The 16,233-nt window shown below is 41.5% G+C and overlaps 1 protein-coding gene across 1 annotated transcript; it reads right to left on the bottom strand.

Moving 5' to 3' along the window:
* Positions 1 to 14,731: 14,731 nt before the first annotated feature.
* LOC133574213 (trace amine-associated receptor 13c-like) lies at positions 14,732 to 15,910 on the bottom strand. Its single transcript, XM_061926308.1, has 2 exons — positions 15,738 to 15,910; positions 14,732 to 15,542 (listed from the first exon to the last, which is right to left on the bottom strand). Exons 1-2 carry the CDS (start codon positions 15,908 to 15,910, stop codon positions 14,732 to 14,734), a joined length of 984 nt encoding a protein of 327 aa, XP_061782292.1.
* Between the last annotated feature and the right edge of the window lie 323 nt (positions 15,911 to 16,233).

Genomic DNA, 16,233 nt, shown 5'->3' with positions numbered 1-16,233 from the left:
TGCTGCGCCCAGCGCGAGCAGGAGCGTGTCTGAGCACGCTGCCAGCAGAGGTTCCGGCAGCTCCAGCTGCCGAGGAAAAGCGGGTTCAAATCCGCGCCGTGACAGAGCTGGCGACTTGTCCAGGGTGTACCCCGCCTTCCGCCCGAATGCAGCTGAGATAGGCTCCAGCACCCTCCGCGACCCTGAATGGGACAAGCGGTAGAAAATGGATGGATGGATGGATGGATGGATGGATGGATGGATGATATTTTTAAAATTTTGCATTAAATTTATGATGTTGAGGAAGTGTTTTCCCATGAAGCCTATTGATATTACTCTGCATGCATTTAATTCTTCCGGTTCCGGTTCACCGTGCGTGACTGCTCGCTGACTGCTCGCTGTTTCGAAAAAGCTAAGTATCGTTCTATTTGTGTGCTTTTAATTTTTCTGCAGCTTTCTTTATTACTTCCTAAACATATTTAGTAGTACTATTTAACTTGCAAATCACCCGATCTCTGTCTCACCACCCCTCCCGCAGCCAGCTAGCAGCTAGCTGCTAAGCTAACGAAGCTAGCGCGGAGAAAGGCGGCGCCGGTCGTCGGTCGGAAGGAAGCGGCTCCCCGCACACCGTGACCACGACTTCTCGGAAGACAGCAGGAACTTCACTCGGTGACAGAAAACACCGTGAGTATGGTTTCCTGCGCGTCTTGCACCTTACTCACGGAGAGGCTGGCTCTGCTAGAGGGCCGTGTCCGCCAGTTAGAGCAGAGTAATCTCGTAACTTTAGATGTTGCGGACACATCTGCTAGCGTTAGCTGTAGCGAGCTAACTAGCCCAGCCTGTAGCAGTCCTAAGCGGCCTACAAGCTACAGTGTACCGGTTAAGACGCATAATAGATTTAGCTCTTTAGCTAGTCCTACACCCCAGTCTACCGGGCACCACACCTTAGTCATAGGGGACTCCATTACCCGAAACATAAAGCTTAGCAAACCAGGCACAATTAAGTGTATTCCCGGTGCCAGAGCACTTGACATTGAAGCTAATCTTAGGGAGCTAACTCGCAACAGGCCTAGTAAACACGTACGACAGGCTAATCGCACCACTAGTTATGCGAATATAGTTGTACATGTTGGCTCCAATGACACTAGAATGAGACAGTCAGAGATTACAAAGAGAAACATAACCAGGACTTGTGATCTCGCTAGAAAGATGTCCAGGCATGGAGTAATCGTCTCTGGCCCCCTGCCTGCGAGAGGCAATGATGAGAGATATAGCAGATTAGTCTCGCTTAACAAGTGGCTGGCTAGCTTCTGTAGACAACAGGGACTAACGTTTATTGATAATTGGCCCTCTTTCTGGGGCAAACCAGGCTTGCTGATGAGAGACGGCCTTCACCCTAACCAGGAAGGTGGCATCATCCTGCCTAAAAACATAGAGTACTGTTTAAGTCACATTTGACTAACTACACTAGAGCAAGCCCGGTCACAGGCAATTACAGAGCCTGCTAGTCCGGGTGAGGAGTCAGTTAAGCTAGAACTAGCCAGCGCCAGGCTGGATAATTCCTGTACGCATAGCAATTCTCTTAGAATAATACACAACTCACATAATGTGTTTTCTGTTGTGAATGTGTCAGAGGTAGATATGTATTCTACTGAGGTGGCAAATCATGATGCGATCAGTCTATCGCAGCATCAAGCAAACAATCTGAAAATTCCCGTCGTATCAATTCCTAGATATGGTCGAAACTATTTAAAGTGCACTACGTATAATAAACGCAACATTATTAATATTGCTACTACGGATAATTTAAACAGAAACTCGTCAAAACAGCCCAATACTTATAATATGGGCTTTTTAAACATAAGATCATTGTCTCCCAAAACGTTATTAGTTAATGAGGTCATTAGAGACAACAATCTTAACGTCATTGGTCTTAGCGAAACCTGGCTCAAACCAGACGATTTTTTTGCGCTAAATGAGGCATCTCCTCCTAACTATACGAATGCGCATATTTCCCATCCCCTCAAAAGGGGTGGGGCGGTCACACTAATATACAATGAAAACTTTAACCTTACCCCTAACCTAAATAATAAATACAAATTGTTTGAGGTGCTTACTATGAGGTCTGTCGCACCGCTGCCTCTCGACCTGGCTGTTAGCTACCGCCCCCCAGGGCCCTACTCGGACTTTATCAATGAATTGGGACTCCTCCCAATAGCTCCACCCACTCGGCAGATGACTTTATGAATTTCTTTAATAAGAAAATTGAACTCATTAGAAAGGAGATTAAAGACAACGCATCCCAGCTACAACTGGGTTCTATTAACACAGATACAACTGTATCCACGACGGATACTGCAATACAAATTAGTCTCTCTCTTTTTGATGAAATAACATTAGAGGAACTATTACGGCATGTAAGTGGGATAAAACAAACAACATGTTTACTTGACCCACTTCCTGGGAAACTTATCAAGGAGCTTTTTGTATTATTAGGTCCATCAGTGCTAAATATTATAAACTTATCACTTTCCTCTGGCACTGTTCCCCTAGCATTCAAGAAAGCGGTTATTCATCCTCTGCTCAAAAGACCTAACACTGATCCTGACATCCTGACATCATGGTAAACTACCGACCGGTGTCTCACCTTCCCTTTATTTCGAAAATCCTCGAAAAAATTGTCGCACAGCAGCTAAATGAACATTTAGTGTCTAACAATCTTTGTGAACCTTTTCAATCCGGTTTCAGGGCAATCTATGCTGATGATACTGTCATATACTGCACAGCACCCACTCTTGCTGAGGCTTTTAAATATCTACAACATGCATTTGACAGAGTACAAGAACAACTTTGCTATCTTCAACTGGTTTTAAATGCAGAGAAAACAAAGTGTATGCTCTTTACCACATCAAAAACTGTAAGATCATCACTGTGTGAGAACATTTTAACAAGAAATGGGCAACAAATTATGTTAGTATCTGCTTTTAAATATTTAGGATTTTTAATTGATGACCACTTGAGTTTTAAGGAGCACATTCAGTATGTTGTAAAAAAACTGAAACTTTTACTGGGATTTTATTATAGAAACAAGTCTTGCTTTTCTTTTACTGTGAAACAGAAATTGGTGGAAACAACCTTTTTACCTGTTATTGACTATGGAGATGTGTTGTACATGAATGCTACTGCTGCTTGTCTCCACAAGCTGGATAGTGTGTACCACGGGGCACTGAGATTCATCAAACAACTGCGCTCCCCTTACTCACCATTGTGTGTTATACTCAATGGTTAACTGGACATCTTTATGTGCTCGACGCCTCAATCATTGGTATGTTTTCATCTACAAAACCATTCTGGGTATCACTCCATCTTATCTGTCTTGTCTTTTAACAAAGAAACAAGGAAGTCACAATCTTCGTTCAATGAATGTTCTGCAATTTGTCGTCCCCAAAGTAAGAACTGAACTGGGCAAGAAAGCATTTAGGTTTTCAGCACCGAAGGCTTGGAATAACCTACAATCGAACATTAAACTTCAAACCCTAGTTACGTTGAATGAGTTTAAAGCTTCTGTGAAAGGATTGCAGTCTACCTTGTCTGTATGCACATGTGTCATGTGAGCAAGTTTTAATGTTGTAAATGTGATGTTTTATGTATTTGTTTACTGTTTTTAATGTAACCTTGCTGCTGCCCTCTTGGCCAGGTCTCCCTTGGAAAAGAGATCTTTGATCTCAATGGGATTTTACCTGGTTAAATGAAGGCTAATAAATAAATAAAAATCACTCTACGGAGACAGCCCTCGCAAAAATGACTAATGATCTACTGCTAACGATGGATTCTGATGCGTCATCTATGTTGCTGCTTCTTGATCTTAGCGCTGCTTTCGATACCGTCGATTATAATATTTTTTTAGAGCGTATCAAAACACATATTGGTATGTCAGACTTAGCCTTGTCGTGGTTTAACTCTTATCTTACTGACAGGATGCAGTGCGTCTCCCATAATAATGTGACCTCGGACTATGTTAAGGTAACGTGCGGAGTTCCTCTGGGTTCGGTTCTTGGCCCTGTACTTTTACATGCTGCCGCTAGGCGACATCATACGCAAATACGGTGTTAGCTTTCATTGTTATGCTGATGACACCCAACTCTACATGCCCCTAAAGCTGACCAACACGCCGGATTGTAGTCAGCTGGAGGCGTGTCTTAATGAAATCAAACAATGGATGTCCGCTAACTTCTTGCAACTCAACGCCAAGAAAACGGAAATGCTGATTATCGGTCCTGCTAAACATTTCATTTCAAGTTTATTCACAATACCATATAACAAATACAATAGTAGTGAAATATCATCATTTAAAGATGTTGGTACGTGAAAGGGTCCCCCAAATAAGCTAGAAGAAGCTTTTGACAGGGGGTCCAGAGGATAGTATATACATGAAATGATGGAACATGGTAGCAAGTACAACAACAAAAAACAAAACAAAAAACAACGCTATATGATTAACACAAGATAATAGTACTAAAGCAAGCATACACATACATACATACATTCATTCAACCATGCAAAACCCAACAGTAGTCTACCCCACATGAGGCATTAAATAAACGTGGTTAATAGACAAGTTTTTAGTTTATTTTTGAAGTTGGAGAATGGATACAGCATCTTGAGGCTCTCATTAAGCCGGTTCCAAATCTTTGGTCCCCTGCATACAACACTTCGAGCGGTACAATCCAGTAAACGATGTTTCCCTGATATCAAATCTAAGTTACGAGTGTTGTGGGCATGCTGGGGATGGTAGATAGGAACCAAGCTACAGAGCCTTAAATTCAGCCTGTAAATGACTTGATAGGTTAAACAAGCATTTTGATAAATATTGAACTCTGTCAGTCTTAAGAGATGATAATTATGGAATAGATGTCGAGTGGGGGCATTAAACTTGGACCATGACAGGGCCCGTATAATTTTCTTTTGCATGGATTCTAATTTGTGGAGGTAGGTAGGGAAGGTGTTACACCAGATGACATTACAGTAGTTTAGATGTGGTTCAAAGAGAGTTTTATATAGTGTGAGTAGAGCATAAAGAGGAAGATAATGACGAAGGTGAAAGAACAGGCCAACATATTTGGATAATTTGTTTAACAGATGGCTAATGTGACATTTGAAATTGAGGTATTCGTCAATGATGACCCCCAGGAATTTTGTGGAGTACACTCTCTGTATTTCCTGCCCATTGATGTTGATATGGCAGTGCTCAGTATTTGTCCGGTTTTTATTAGAACGAAATAGAATAACATTTGTTTTATTTACATTAAGTGAGAGCTTATTGCATTTGAACCAGGAATCTACTTTCATAAGCTCTGAATTGACAGTTACTTGTAGATCGTGTAGGCTCCTGTGTGAGGTAAACAAATTTGTATCGTCAGCAAAAATTATTTTATGAAAAGTTTCGGAGGAGTTTACAAAATCATTTATGTATAGGATAAAAAGGAGAGGCCCCAAGATGGATCCCTGGGGAACCCCATAATTTATGGTCATACAGGGTGAATTGTGATCATTGACGCATACACATTGCTGCCTTCCGTATAGGTAAGAGCGGAACCAATCGAGAGGTATCCTTCTGACACCATAGTGATATAGCTTATACAATAAGATCTCAAAGTCTATTGTGTCAAAGGCCTTGGATAGATCCAAAAAAATGCCAATACCGCATTTTCCTTCTTCAATACAGTCATTGACCTTTTCCAAAAGGTCGAGTATAGCCATACAGGTGGTGCTTTTTTTACGAAAACCATATTGGGAGGGGACAAGGATATTTAGTTTTTCCAGAAAGCCATTCAGTCGGTTATAGACCACTTTCTCAAATATTTTTGAAAATGTTGGTAAAATTGAAATTGGCCTATAATTGTTCATATTATTTTTATCACCTGATTTAAAAATTGGGATTATTTTTGCCACTTTGGACATTTTGGGTACAATGCCAGCACTAAGTGACAGGTTTATACAGTGACAGAGAGGATTTATGATCACATTTGCTATGGCTTTCAAGATTTTGCTACATATCCCGTCCACTCCAGCTGTATGTGATGACTTTAGGTCTATAATGAAGGTATAAAGCTCATTGATGTCGGTTGGCTGCATGAAAAAGGAGCTAGGGTAGCTGCCTGATAAAAATTCTTTAAAGGAATACCCTGGAGGTTGACCTATTTTACTGGATAGGTTTTCCCCAATAGAAGCAAAAAAGGTATTAAAACTATTGGCAAGATCAGCCCTATTTGACCCTGTATCCGGAACAACAGGGGCCTTATGTCCCTTGTTGAGAACAGTATTCAACACGTTCCATGTTCTCCTACAATCCCCCTGCGATGCTTGTAATAGTTCAGAATAATAGTTGCGCTTACTTTTCCTGATAAGATGAGTTAATTTATTTCTATAATTTGTGTATTTTTCTTTGTTGACAGTAGTAGGGTTCGAAATATAACATTTGTAGAGTTTATTCTTTTGTCTGATGGACTTTAAGATCCCCCTTGTAATCCAGGGATTTTTTTCTGAGGTATGATTTTTGATAGTTTTTTCAGGGATTGTTTCTTGAATAGCATCCTGAATCATTTTAATCAGATGTTCATATGCAGCATCAGGACAGGTGCAATTAAACACAGAGTCCCATTTCCTGGCAAGCAGATTATTATTTAGGTGTAGTAGAGTTGTATTGTTGAGTATTTTGGTTTTACCTTTAGGAGGTGGGGAGGAGGGAGTTTTGCCAGAGTCAAAGAATAGTATAATGGGAAAGTGGTCTGTGATATCGGATTGCACCACCCCTGTCACAAGCTTTGTATTACGGATGTTAGTAATAATGTTATCGATTATTGTTTTTGAGGCATCTGTGACTCGAGTGAACCTATTGATGGTGGGGAAGAAGGAAGAAGAATGTAACGTGTTGATAAAGTTCAGTTTTGCTCCATCGTCCTTGGAAATATCAATATTAAAGTCACCAAGAAGGATGCAGTTTTTGTTTAGTTTATTTAGACTGAGTAATAGTTCATCCAATTTGGAAAGAAAAGTGTCAAGAGGTGAGTCAGGAGGACGATGGAGTACTCCAACAATTAACTTTTTTCCTTTGTTGTTGATCTCCATGAACAAAGATTCACAGAGATCATCTTCTAGGGTGATGTTACATACTTTGGCATGAAGATTGTTCTGGACATAGAGGCACACACCTCCACCTCTTCCACTGGGTCTATTTTTTACATGTAAATTGTATCCATCCAGTCTAAACAGATCAATATATGAGGAATCAGAAAGCCACGATTCACTACAGTCAATAAAGTTAAACATACAGCTCATATTGGAAAGTAGAGAGGCTAAATCAGTGTGATGTTTATTCAGGCTTCTAATATTCAAATGTAAAAATGAGTAATTATAAAGATCATATAAGGACTTTAATTGCTCAGGGTCATAGACATTGCAGTTTATATTATTCTCAATACCAATGCAGTGCTGTAAATCTCCAACTGTGTCAAGGTCTTCAAAACCCATAAAATAATATATGAAAGTAGTCAGGTTTGCCTGCTGGGATGGCATTCAAATAGTAAATACTCATACATGGACACTCACATTCACACACACTCGTACCATACATACTGGAAAAAGCTGCTTCCATTTAGCATAGGATCGCATCAATCCCCTTCAATGTATGAATATGACATGACATGCCGAGAAAATAAACATTCACGCACCTCCCCCAACCCGCCAACAACCCACCAAATGTCACGCGTAGTCACCCCGATGGGCGTATGAGTCCCACGAAAACGTAAAATTTCTTACCAAAAAGGAGAGGTCCCAACTAACAGTCAGGTTTTGGACCAGTTCCGAGGTACATCAGCGCCACCCCGCGGGGTAAAAAGAGATTACGGCCAATACGAGACCAAAACAATAACAAGAATGTCACGTGTGTATCAGAGCCAGGTGTAGCCTGCGCTAATTTCACTTCAGAGAAAACCAAAACATCAACAAACGCTGTGAACAATATGAGGAACATCAACGTGTGGGATTGTACATATTGACTTTAAAGCGCAACGTGAAGGCGTGGGCTGGTAGATCAGTTAGGAGAGATGTATGTTAATGTTAATGTTACTCTGCTCCGAGAAAGTTATGGTGTGTTAGCTGGCTAGCTAACGTTAGCCTTACCGTGTAGCAAGTCATGTTTGCCGTTTGCCGCCTCAGTAGCTGGCTCAACACCCAAGTTGCAGCTCGCAGCCCGGGTCGCGATGAATGCCTTAGCCTCATCGACCGAGGAGAGGGATCTCCTGCCTGTCTCCACCATGATGGAAAGTTTGGCTGGGTAACGCAGGGCAGGTCTGAGACCTAACTTGAAGAGCTTCGACATGACATCGCTGTATTCCTTTCGCTGATCGACAACTTCGGGTGGATAATCCTCAAAGACCAAGATAGAGTGACCACGGAACTTCAGCTTTCCTCTTTTGGACCGGGCTTCCCGGATAATCGCGTCCTTTTCCTGGAACCTGAGGAGCTTGATGATAACCGGTCTCGGTCGCTGGCTTGCTGGAGGTTTGGGGGCGAGGGACCTGTGGGCGCGCTCGCATTCGGGTGGGGAGTCCAGGATGTCGCTGAAGACTTCCACCAGCATGTTGGAGAAGAAAGCAGTAGGTTGTGGACCCTCAATGGATTCAGGTAAGCCAATTATTCTGATATTATTGCGGCGGCTGCGGGACTCAAGGTCTAAAACTTTGACTGCCAGTTTGGTATTTTTGCCTGCTAGTGCTGTAATGGATGTTTCCATAGTTCGCACGCGGCTTTCCATGTCATTAGCCGTAATCTCAAGATTTAGAAGTTTGGCAGAATTTGCAGATACTGTGGCTTGTACTTCGTCCAGTTTGCTCTCTATAGCTGCGAGCGAAGTTTTGAAATCTTTGGATAGAGATTCCCGATGGGACTCGAGCAAAGTGGTCAAAGACGCCATAGACAGTTCGGGTTCCGCATCAGTCTGATTTCCTCTGGTTTTCGGCATTTTTAGAGGAATCAGAAAATAAACATGTGCAAACAGCAAACTTATTGGTTTAATGTGTTGTTAGGAGAGAGTTAGTATCGGCGGATTTAAAGTTAATTAGGCATGAAGGAGCAGACGCGACACACTCAGCCTGCTACCATGTGGCCGCTCTAAATCAACTCATCCCGACACCGACATTTATTTAATAATACCACCTTAACATCTGACAACCAAACAATTACACAAGGCGAATCAGAAAATAATCTGGGTATCATCTTCGACCCAACTCTCTCGTTTGAATCACACATTAAGAGTGTTACTAAAACGGCCTTCTTTCATCTCCGTAATATCGCTAAAATTCGTTCTATTTTATCCACTAGCGACGCTGAGATCATTATTCATGCGTTCGTTACGTCTCGTCTCGACTACTGTAACGTATTATTTTCGGGTCTCCCTATGTCTAGCATTAAAAGATTACAATTGGTACAAAATGCGGCTGCTAGACTTTTGACAAGAACAAGAAAGTTTGATCATATTACGCCTATACTGGCTCACCTGCACTGGCTTCCTGTGCACTTAAGATGTGACTTTAAGGTTTTACTACTTACGTATAAAATACTACACGGTCTAGCTCCGTCCTATCTTGTCGATTGTATTGTACCATATGTCCCGGCAAGAAATCTGCGTTCAAAGAACTCCGGCTTATTAGTGATTCCCATAGCCCAAAAAAAGTCTGCGGGCTATAGAGCGTTTTCTGTTCGGGCTCCAGTACTATGGAATGCCCTCCTGGTAACAATTAGAGATGCTACCTCAGTAGAAGCATTTAAGTCCCATCTTAAAACTCATTTGTATACTGTAGCCTTTAAATAGACCCCCCTTTTAGACCAGTTGATCTGCCGTTTCTTTTCTTTTCTCCCCTGCTCCCCTCTTCCTTGTGGAGGGGGGGGCACAGGTCCGGTGGCCATGGATGAAGTGCTGGCTGTCCAGAGTCGGGACCCGGGGTGGACCGCTCGCCTGTGCATCGGCTGGGAACATCTCTGCGCTGCTGACCCGTCTCCGCTCGGGATGGTTTCCTGCTGGCCCCACTATGGACTGGACTCTTACTATTATGTTGGATCCACTATGGACTGGACTCTCACAATATTATGTCAGACCCACTCGACATCCATTGCATTCGGTCTCCCGAAGGGGGGTTACCCACATATGCGGTCCTCTCCAAGGTTTCTCATAGTCATTCACATCGACGTCCCACTGGGGTGAGTTTTTGCTTGCCCTTATGTGGGCTTTGTACCGAGGATGTCGTTGTGGCTTGTGCAGCCCTTTGAGACACTTGTGATTTAGGGCTAGATAAATAAACATTGATTGAATTGAATTCAAGTTTAGGTGAAATAGTATTGTTTCACAAAAAAGGCAAAAGCAATCAACACGCTGTTAGGGGTAAAGAAGATAAGTTTGGCTGGTGTTTTGAGAACATGTGCTACCCGTAAACGTAATTCTTACTATTCTTAAAGTCACCAAGTTTTGAGCAAACCAATGACTTGCAGTTCAGTAAAATATTTAAAACACGTCCATGTATGACATTCTGACGACAAAATTGCTTTTATATCAAAGTATAGGGGTATTTTCTTAAGCAAATGTAATTCATGAAAGCAAATAATAACTATTAATAATAATTAATCACAGTTCAAGATTGTGATTAATCTGATTTACAGCCCTGATATACAAACCCCGTTTCCATATGAGTTGGGAAATTGTGTTAGATGTAAATATAAACGGAATATAATGATGTTCAAACTGATAAACATTTTTTTTTTTTGCAAATAATCATTAACTTTAGAATTTGATGCCAGCAACACGTGACAAAGAAGTTGGGAAAGGTGGCAATAAATACTGATAAAGTTGAGGAATGCTCATCAAACACTTATTTGGAACATCCCACAGGTGTGCAGGCTAATTGGGAACAGGTGGGTGCCATGATTGGGTATAAAAACAGCTTCCCAAAAATGCTCAGTCTTTCACAAGAAAGGATGGGGCGAGGTACACCCCTTTGTCCACAACTGCGTGAGCAAATAGTCAAACAGTTTAAGAACAATGTTTCTCAAAGTGCAATTGCAAGAAATTTAGGGATTTCAACATCTACGGTCCATAATATCATCAAAAGGTTCAGAGAATCTGGAGAAATCACTCCACGTAAGCGGCAAGGCCGGAAACCAACATTGAATGACGGTGACCTTCGATCCCTCAGACCGCACTGTATCAAAAACCGACATCAATCTCTAAAGGATTTCACCACATGAGCTCAGGAACACTTCAGAAAACCACTGTCACTAAATACAGTTGGTCGCTACATCTGTAAGTGCAAGTTAAAGCTCTACTATGCAAAGCGAAAGCCATTTATCAACAACATCCAGAAACGCCGCCGGCTTCTCTGGGCCCGAGATCATCTAAGATGGACTCATGCAAAGTGGAAAAGTGTTCTGTGGTCTGACGAGTCCACATTTCAAATTGTTTTTGGAAATATTCGACATCGTGTCATCCGGACCAAAGGGGAAGCGAATCATCCAGATTGTTATCGACGCAAAGTTCAAAAACCAGCATCTGTGATGGTATGGGGGTGCATTAGTGCCCAAGGCATGGGTAACTTACACATCTGTGAAGGCACCATTAATGCTAAAAGGTACATACAGGTTTTGGAACAACATATGCTGCCATCTAAGCGCCGTCTTTTTCATGGACGCCCCTGCTTATTTCAGCAAGACAATGCCAAGCCACATTCAGCACGTGTTACAACAGCGTGGCTTCGTAAAAAAAAGAGTGCGGGTACATTCCTGGCCCGCCTGCAGTCCAGACCTGGCTCCCATCGAAAATGTGTGGCGCATTATGAAGTGTAAAATACGAGAGCAGAGACCCCGGACTGTTGAACGACTGAAGCTCTACTTAAAACAAGAATGGGAAAGAATTACACTTTCAAAGCTTCAACAATTACTTTCCTCAGTTCCCAATCGTTTATTGAGTGTTGTTAAAAGAAAAGGTGATGTAACACAGTGGTGAACATGCCCTTTCCCAACTACTTTGGCACGTGTTGCAGCCATGAAATTCTAAGTTAATTATTATTTGCAAAAAAAAAAAAAAGTTTTCGAGTTTGAACATCAATAGTGCATTCAATTGAATATGGGTTGAAAAGGATTTGCAAATCATTGTATTCCGTTTATATTTACATCTAACACAATTTCCCAACTCATATGGAAACGGGGTTTGTAGTTCTGAAGTTAGTGTAGTGATATAGATATTAAATACTATATTTAGGTAATGTAATACATTTGACACTACCCTAACTTTAGTTGGTTTTTTTTAAACTATTTATTCTAATTCTGTGTGATGTCAACAAAGTTCAATGAGCAGGAGATGTGTTCTGTGTGACGTGTGTTAACTCTCTGTGTCGGTTATAACATATTTGCATCATGAGCGAGAAAGGTTGTTCGGATTGGGTCATAAAAATCAATACTTTGCTCTGGACACTTCAAAATAAACCTCATGGTCATTGACCTTGAACACTAACATCGACCACAAGATGGTGGCAAAATTGCAGCAACTTAATTCTCAGGTAAATAAAATTAAACTCAAGACATACTTCAGGCTTCTTATTAAACTTTTGACATCTTACCGTCCAGACTGTACACGTCGTCGGGCCACACTTGGCCCGTGGGCCGTAGTTTGGACACCCCTGTTCTAAAATGTCTGCAAGGATAAAAGGTTTGTTTAATTTAAATCTGACTTGAACCTTCATCTTGCTAAACATATCTGTATTTCCCAATGTTTGTATTCGCTGGTTATTTTGCTTTCCTTTTATTCTTGTCTTTACTCTTTCAGGCAAGCATGTTTTCTGTTAATACTGATATATTAGCAGGACTTAGTTAGTGTTGTAGCTCACATAGCTGTAATAGTCCGTGTGTCCTCCTATCTCCCTCCTTAATGTGTAATATGCTAGTATATCTCATCTGTGCTAATTTTATCATTGTTACTGGCTTAAAAGTTTGGTCTATTATCTGTTATTGTTTCATAAGCCATTAGTTGCAAATCATCCATCCTTGTTCTCCCGCTCGTCCCTCTGAAGGTCGCGGGGGTAGGGGAAGTTAGAACATACCTTTCATCATGTTCTTTCAAATAGGCCATTTTCCTGTAGCTTTAAGTGGATGGATGACAAAACTGTGTCTAATTACATAATGTATCAGATATTTTTATTTCTATCGTATTAATATTAACAGACAACATGCAATTGGTCATTAATAGAAAACACGTTTCGTGTGTTTATTTTTTATTTGAATAACATACTCCATATTTCATGAGTGTATGTCGTCCAACATTTTAGTGCACTGGTCATTTTTGTGTCCTTGATACACAATAGTGCAGAATTTATCTCTAGTTTGCAAACCCATTCTTTATTTTAATTGATACAGTTACATTTGATTGAGGAAACATCCAACTAGTTTCTATGGAATGCTTCATGTTTTTTTTAGTTTTTTAAACTAAGTCAACAATTGTGATGGTTTATTACATATTGTACTAAATTGTTAAATTTTCTTTAAAAAAAAAAAAGTGCAGCAAGAGCATTTTGTGATAACTTTTGTAATGAGTAACACGTTTATTACAAAATGCATTCAATAATTGTATTTAAAAATATGGATTATTACAACAGGCAGCTCGGTGGGGCAGGGGTCAGTACGTGTACCTCAAAATACAAAAGTCCTGGGTTCGATCCTGGGCTTGGGATCTTTTTGTGTGGAGTTTGCATGTTCTCCCCCGTGACTGCGTGTGAATGTGAGTGTGAATGTTGTCTATCTGTTTTGGCCCTGCGATGAGGTGGCGACTTGTCCAGGGTGTACCCCTCCTACCGCCCGTGTGCAGCTGGGATAGGCTCCAGCACCCCCGCTACCCCATAAGGGACACACGGTAGGAAATGGATGGATGGATGGATGATTACAACATGAGGCATTATGAGGAAATCTATTACATTGAGTAGTGCTGGGTTCAATCCCGGGCTCGGGAAATTTCTGTGTGGAGTTTGCATGTTCTCCCCGTGACTGCGTGGGTTCCCTCCGGGTACTCCGGCTTCCTCGCACCTCCAAAGACATGCACCTGGGGATAGGTTGACTGGCAACGCTAAATTGGCCTTAGTGTGTGAATGTGAGTGTGAATGTTGTCTGTCTATCTGTGTTGGCCCTGCGATGAGGGTGTACCCCGCCTTCCGCCCGATTGTAGCTGAGATAGGCTCCAGCGCCCCCCGCGACCCCGAAGGGAATAAGCGGTAGAAAATGGAAGGATGGATGGATGTTAAATAATGCATCACTATTCCATAACGGGTACTTCAAAGAATAAAGGTTGAGAGCCCTTTCATCCATCCATCCATCCAATTTTCACCGCTTGTCCCACCACTCTTAAATAAGGGAGAGCTTTTCAAAGAATGGTGCACATGACTGTGCCTCCTCAAAATAGTATGAAAACATTTCAATAGTGCAGAATTTTTTCATGACATCTCTATCACAAAGTCTCAGAGTCTGTTGTCGCGTTGTCATTTCCAGCAAAAAGATTCATCAAATAAAATTCACTTTATATGGCCAACGTATACAGGGAAGTACATAAATCCCATTAAAATGTACTCTATCTAGAGAAAAGAGATATCAAATAATGACATCAAGCAACTGGTTAACTGATTTATGTGATCTACACTGAAAATGAATATGACCCTTTTATTTACAGAATGTTGTCCCCCCGGGAGCCAGGCTGCAGTATGTGCAGGGTGATGATGTGTCTTATGGCTCTTCTGAACCAAGAATAAAACAAGGCATATATCAAAGGGTTTAAAAAGGAGTTGAAATAGAACACATCAATCACAAGCATTAGATATGCAGCAACAGAGACACCTGCAAGAGTAACAATGTAAAATGGACAGAAACACATGAGGAAGACAAGGACAAGGACACCAAGAGTCCTGGCTGCCTTTAACTCAGATTTCTTTGCTCTTACAGCGACTGCATGTTGTGGTTTGACTGATGTAACATGAGAGCGGATGGCTCGGGCCTGAGACAAAGCAACCACAAATACTCTCATGTACAGAGTGATAATGATGCTGAGAGGAAGGATGAAGGTCACGACAACATCAATAATTCCTGCATTGTAGTCAATAATAACGGTGCACTCTCCATAGCAGGACTGATACTTTCCAGGATGAGCCAGCTGATCCTTTAAAATAATGCTGCTGTAGAGGAGAGCGAAGAACCAACAAAAGCAAACACAAAGTTGAACCCTTTTTACAGTGACTTTGGTGTTATAATGCAGAGGATCACAAATAGCAACATAACGGTCCGCTGATATCAGTACCATGTTTCCGACTGATGCAGACGTCAGAAAGTAGGACAAATAGTTGTACAACAAGCACAGGACATCACCAAGAGTCCAACAGGATGTTTGTCGAACTATTTCTCCAGGCATCACCAGAAGGCCCACCAGAAAGTCAGAGACAGCCAGAGAGAGGAGAAGGAAGTTGGTGGGAGTGTGGAGCTGCCTGGAAACAAAGAAGAAATAAAGAAGACAACATATGTACTTAGTGGACTATAGAGAAATAAAGGCAAGAGATAATTACAGTTCACACAGAAAATGAGATAGGACATTGAAAAAGACCCATTGAAAATTGTATAAATGTCATGCAACAGGCTACATTAGGAACATGTTGCTGTGAGCTGTGAAAATGAATAAGTGCCTGAAATGGGAGATTGAGATGATGACCAGCAGGTTGAGAATCGCTGTGAAAATGCAGATGATGGACAACAGAACGCTCAAAAGAACACCTTCAGACCAATGAGATGTGGGCTTCAGGCAGGATATGTTGATGAGCTGAGGAAAGCAGAGCTTTGATTTGTCCTCGATCTCCATGGTCTGGAAGAAGAAGCCTGAACTCTACCAGATGTCTGTCCAAACCTTTCCTTCATAAATCTCATTTATTTCTTCATCTGTGTTGAATCTCCCCTTCAGTGAGCCGACGTCAATGACTCGTTGTGCTCTCATTGGTGGAGCAAACTGCCACTGTTTGAAGTCCCCTGGATGAACGTAAACACAGAGCGTAATACATGAAACACAGGTTGTGAGGCGGACCCAAGTGGGCACTGCCCTTTAGGGGGTTGGATGTTTGACTGAGGTCAGGGTACCAATCACATACAAGCATGATGATAATAATAACAATAACAATAATAATAACA

This window comes from Nerophis lumbriciformis, linkage group LG31, assembly GCF_033978685.3.
Source record: "Nerophis lumbriciformis linkage group LG31, RoL_Nlum_v2.1, whole genome shotgun sequence".
Classification (NCBI taxonomy): domain Eukaryota; kingdom Metazoa; phylum Chordata; class Actinopteri; order Syngnathiformes; family Syngnathidae; genus Nerophis; species Nerophis lumbriciformis.
The sequence above is the reverse complement of the archived record's forward strand: the minus strand, read 5'-3'. Positions and strand labels throughout refer to the sequence as shown.

Coding starts and splice junctions, on each gene's coding strand:
- LOC133574213 (XM_061926308.1), bottom strand. CDS start 15,910: ATGGAGATCGAGGACAAATCAAAGCTCTGCTTTCCTCAGCTCATCAAC. Junction 15,543..15,737: donor ATCTCAATCTCCCATTTCAG/GCACTTATTCAT, acceptor CTTTGTTTCCAG/GCAGCTCCACACTCCCACCA.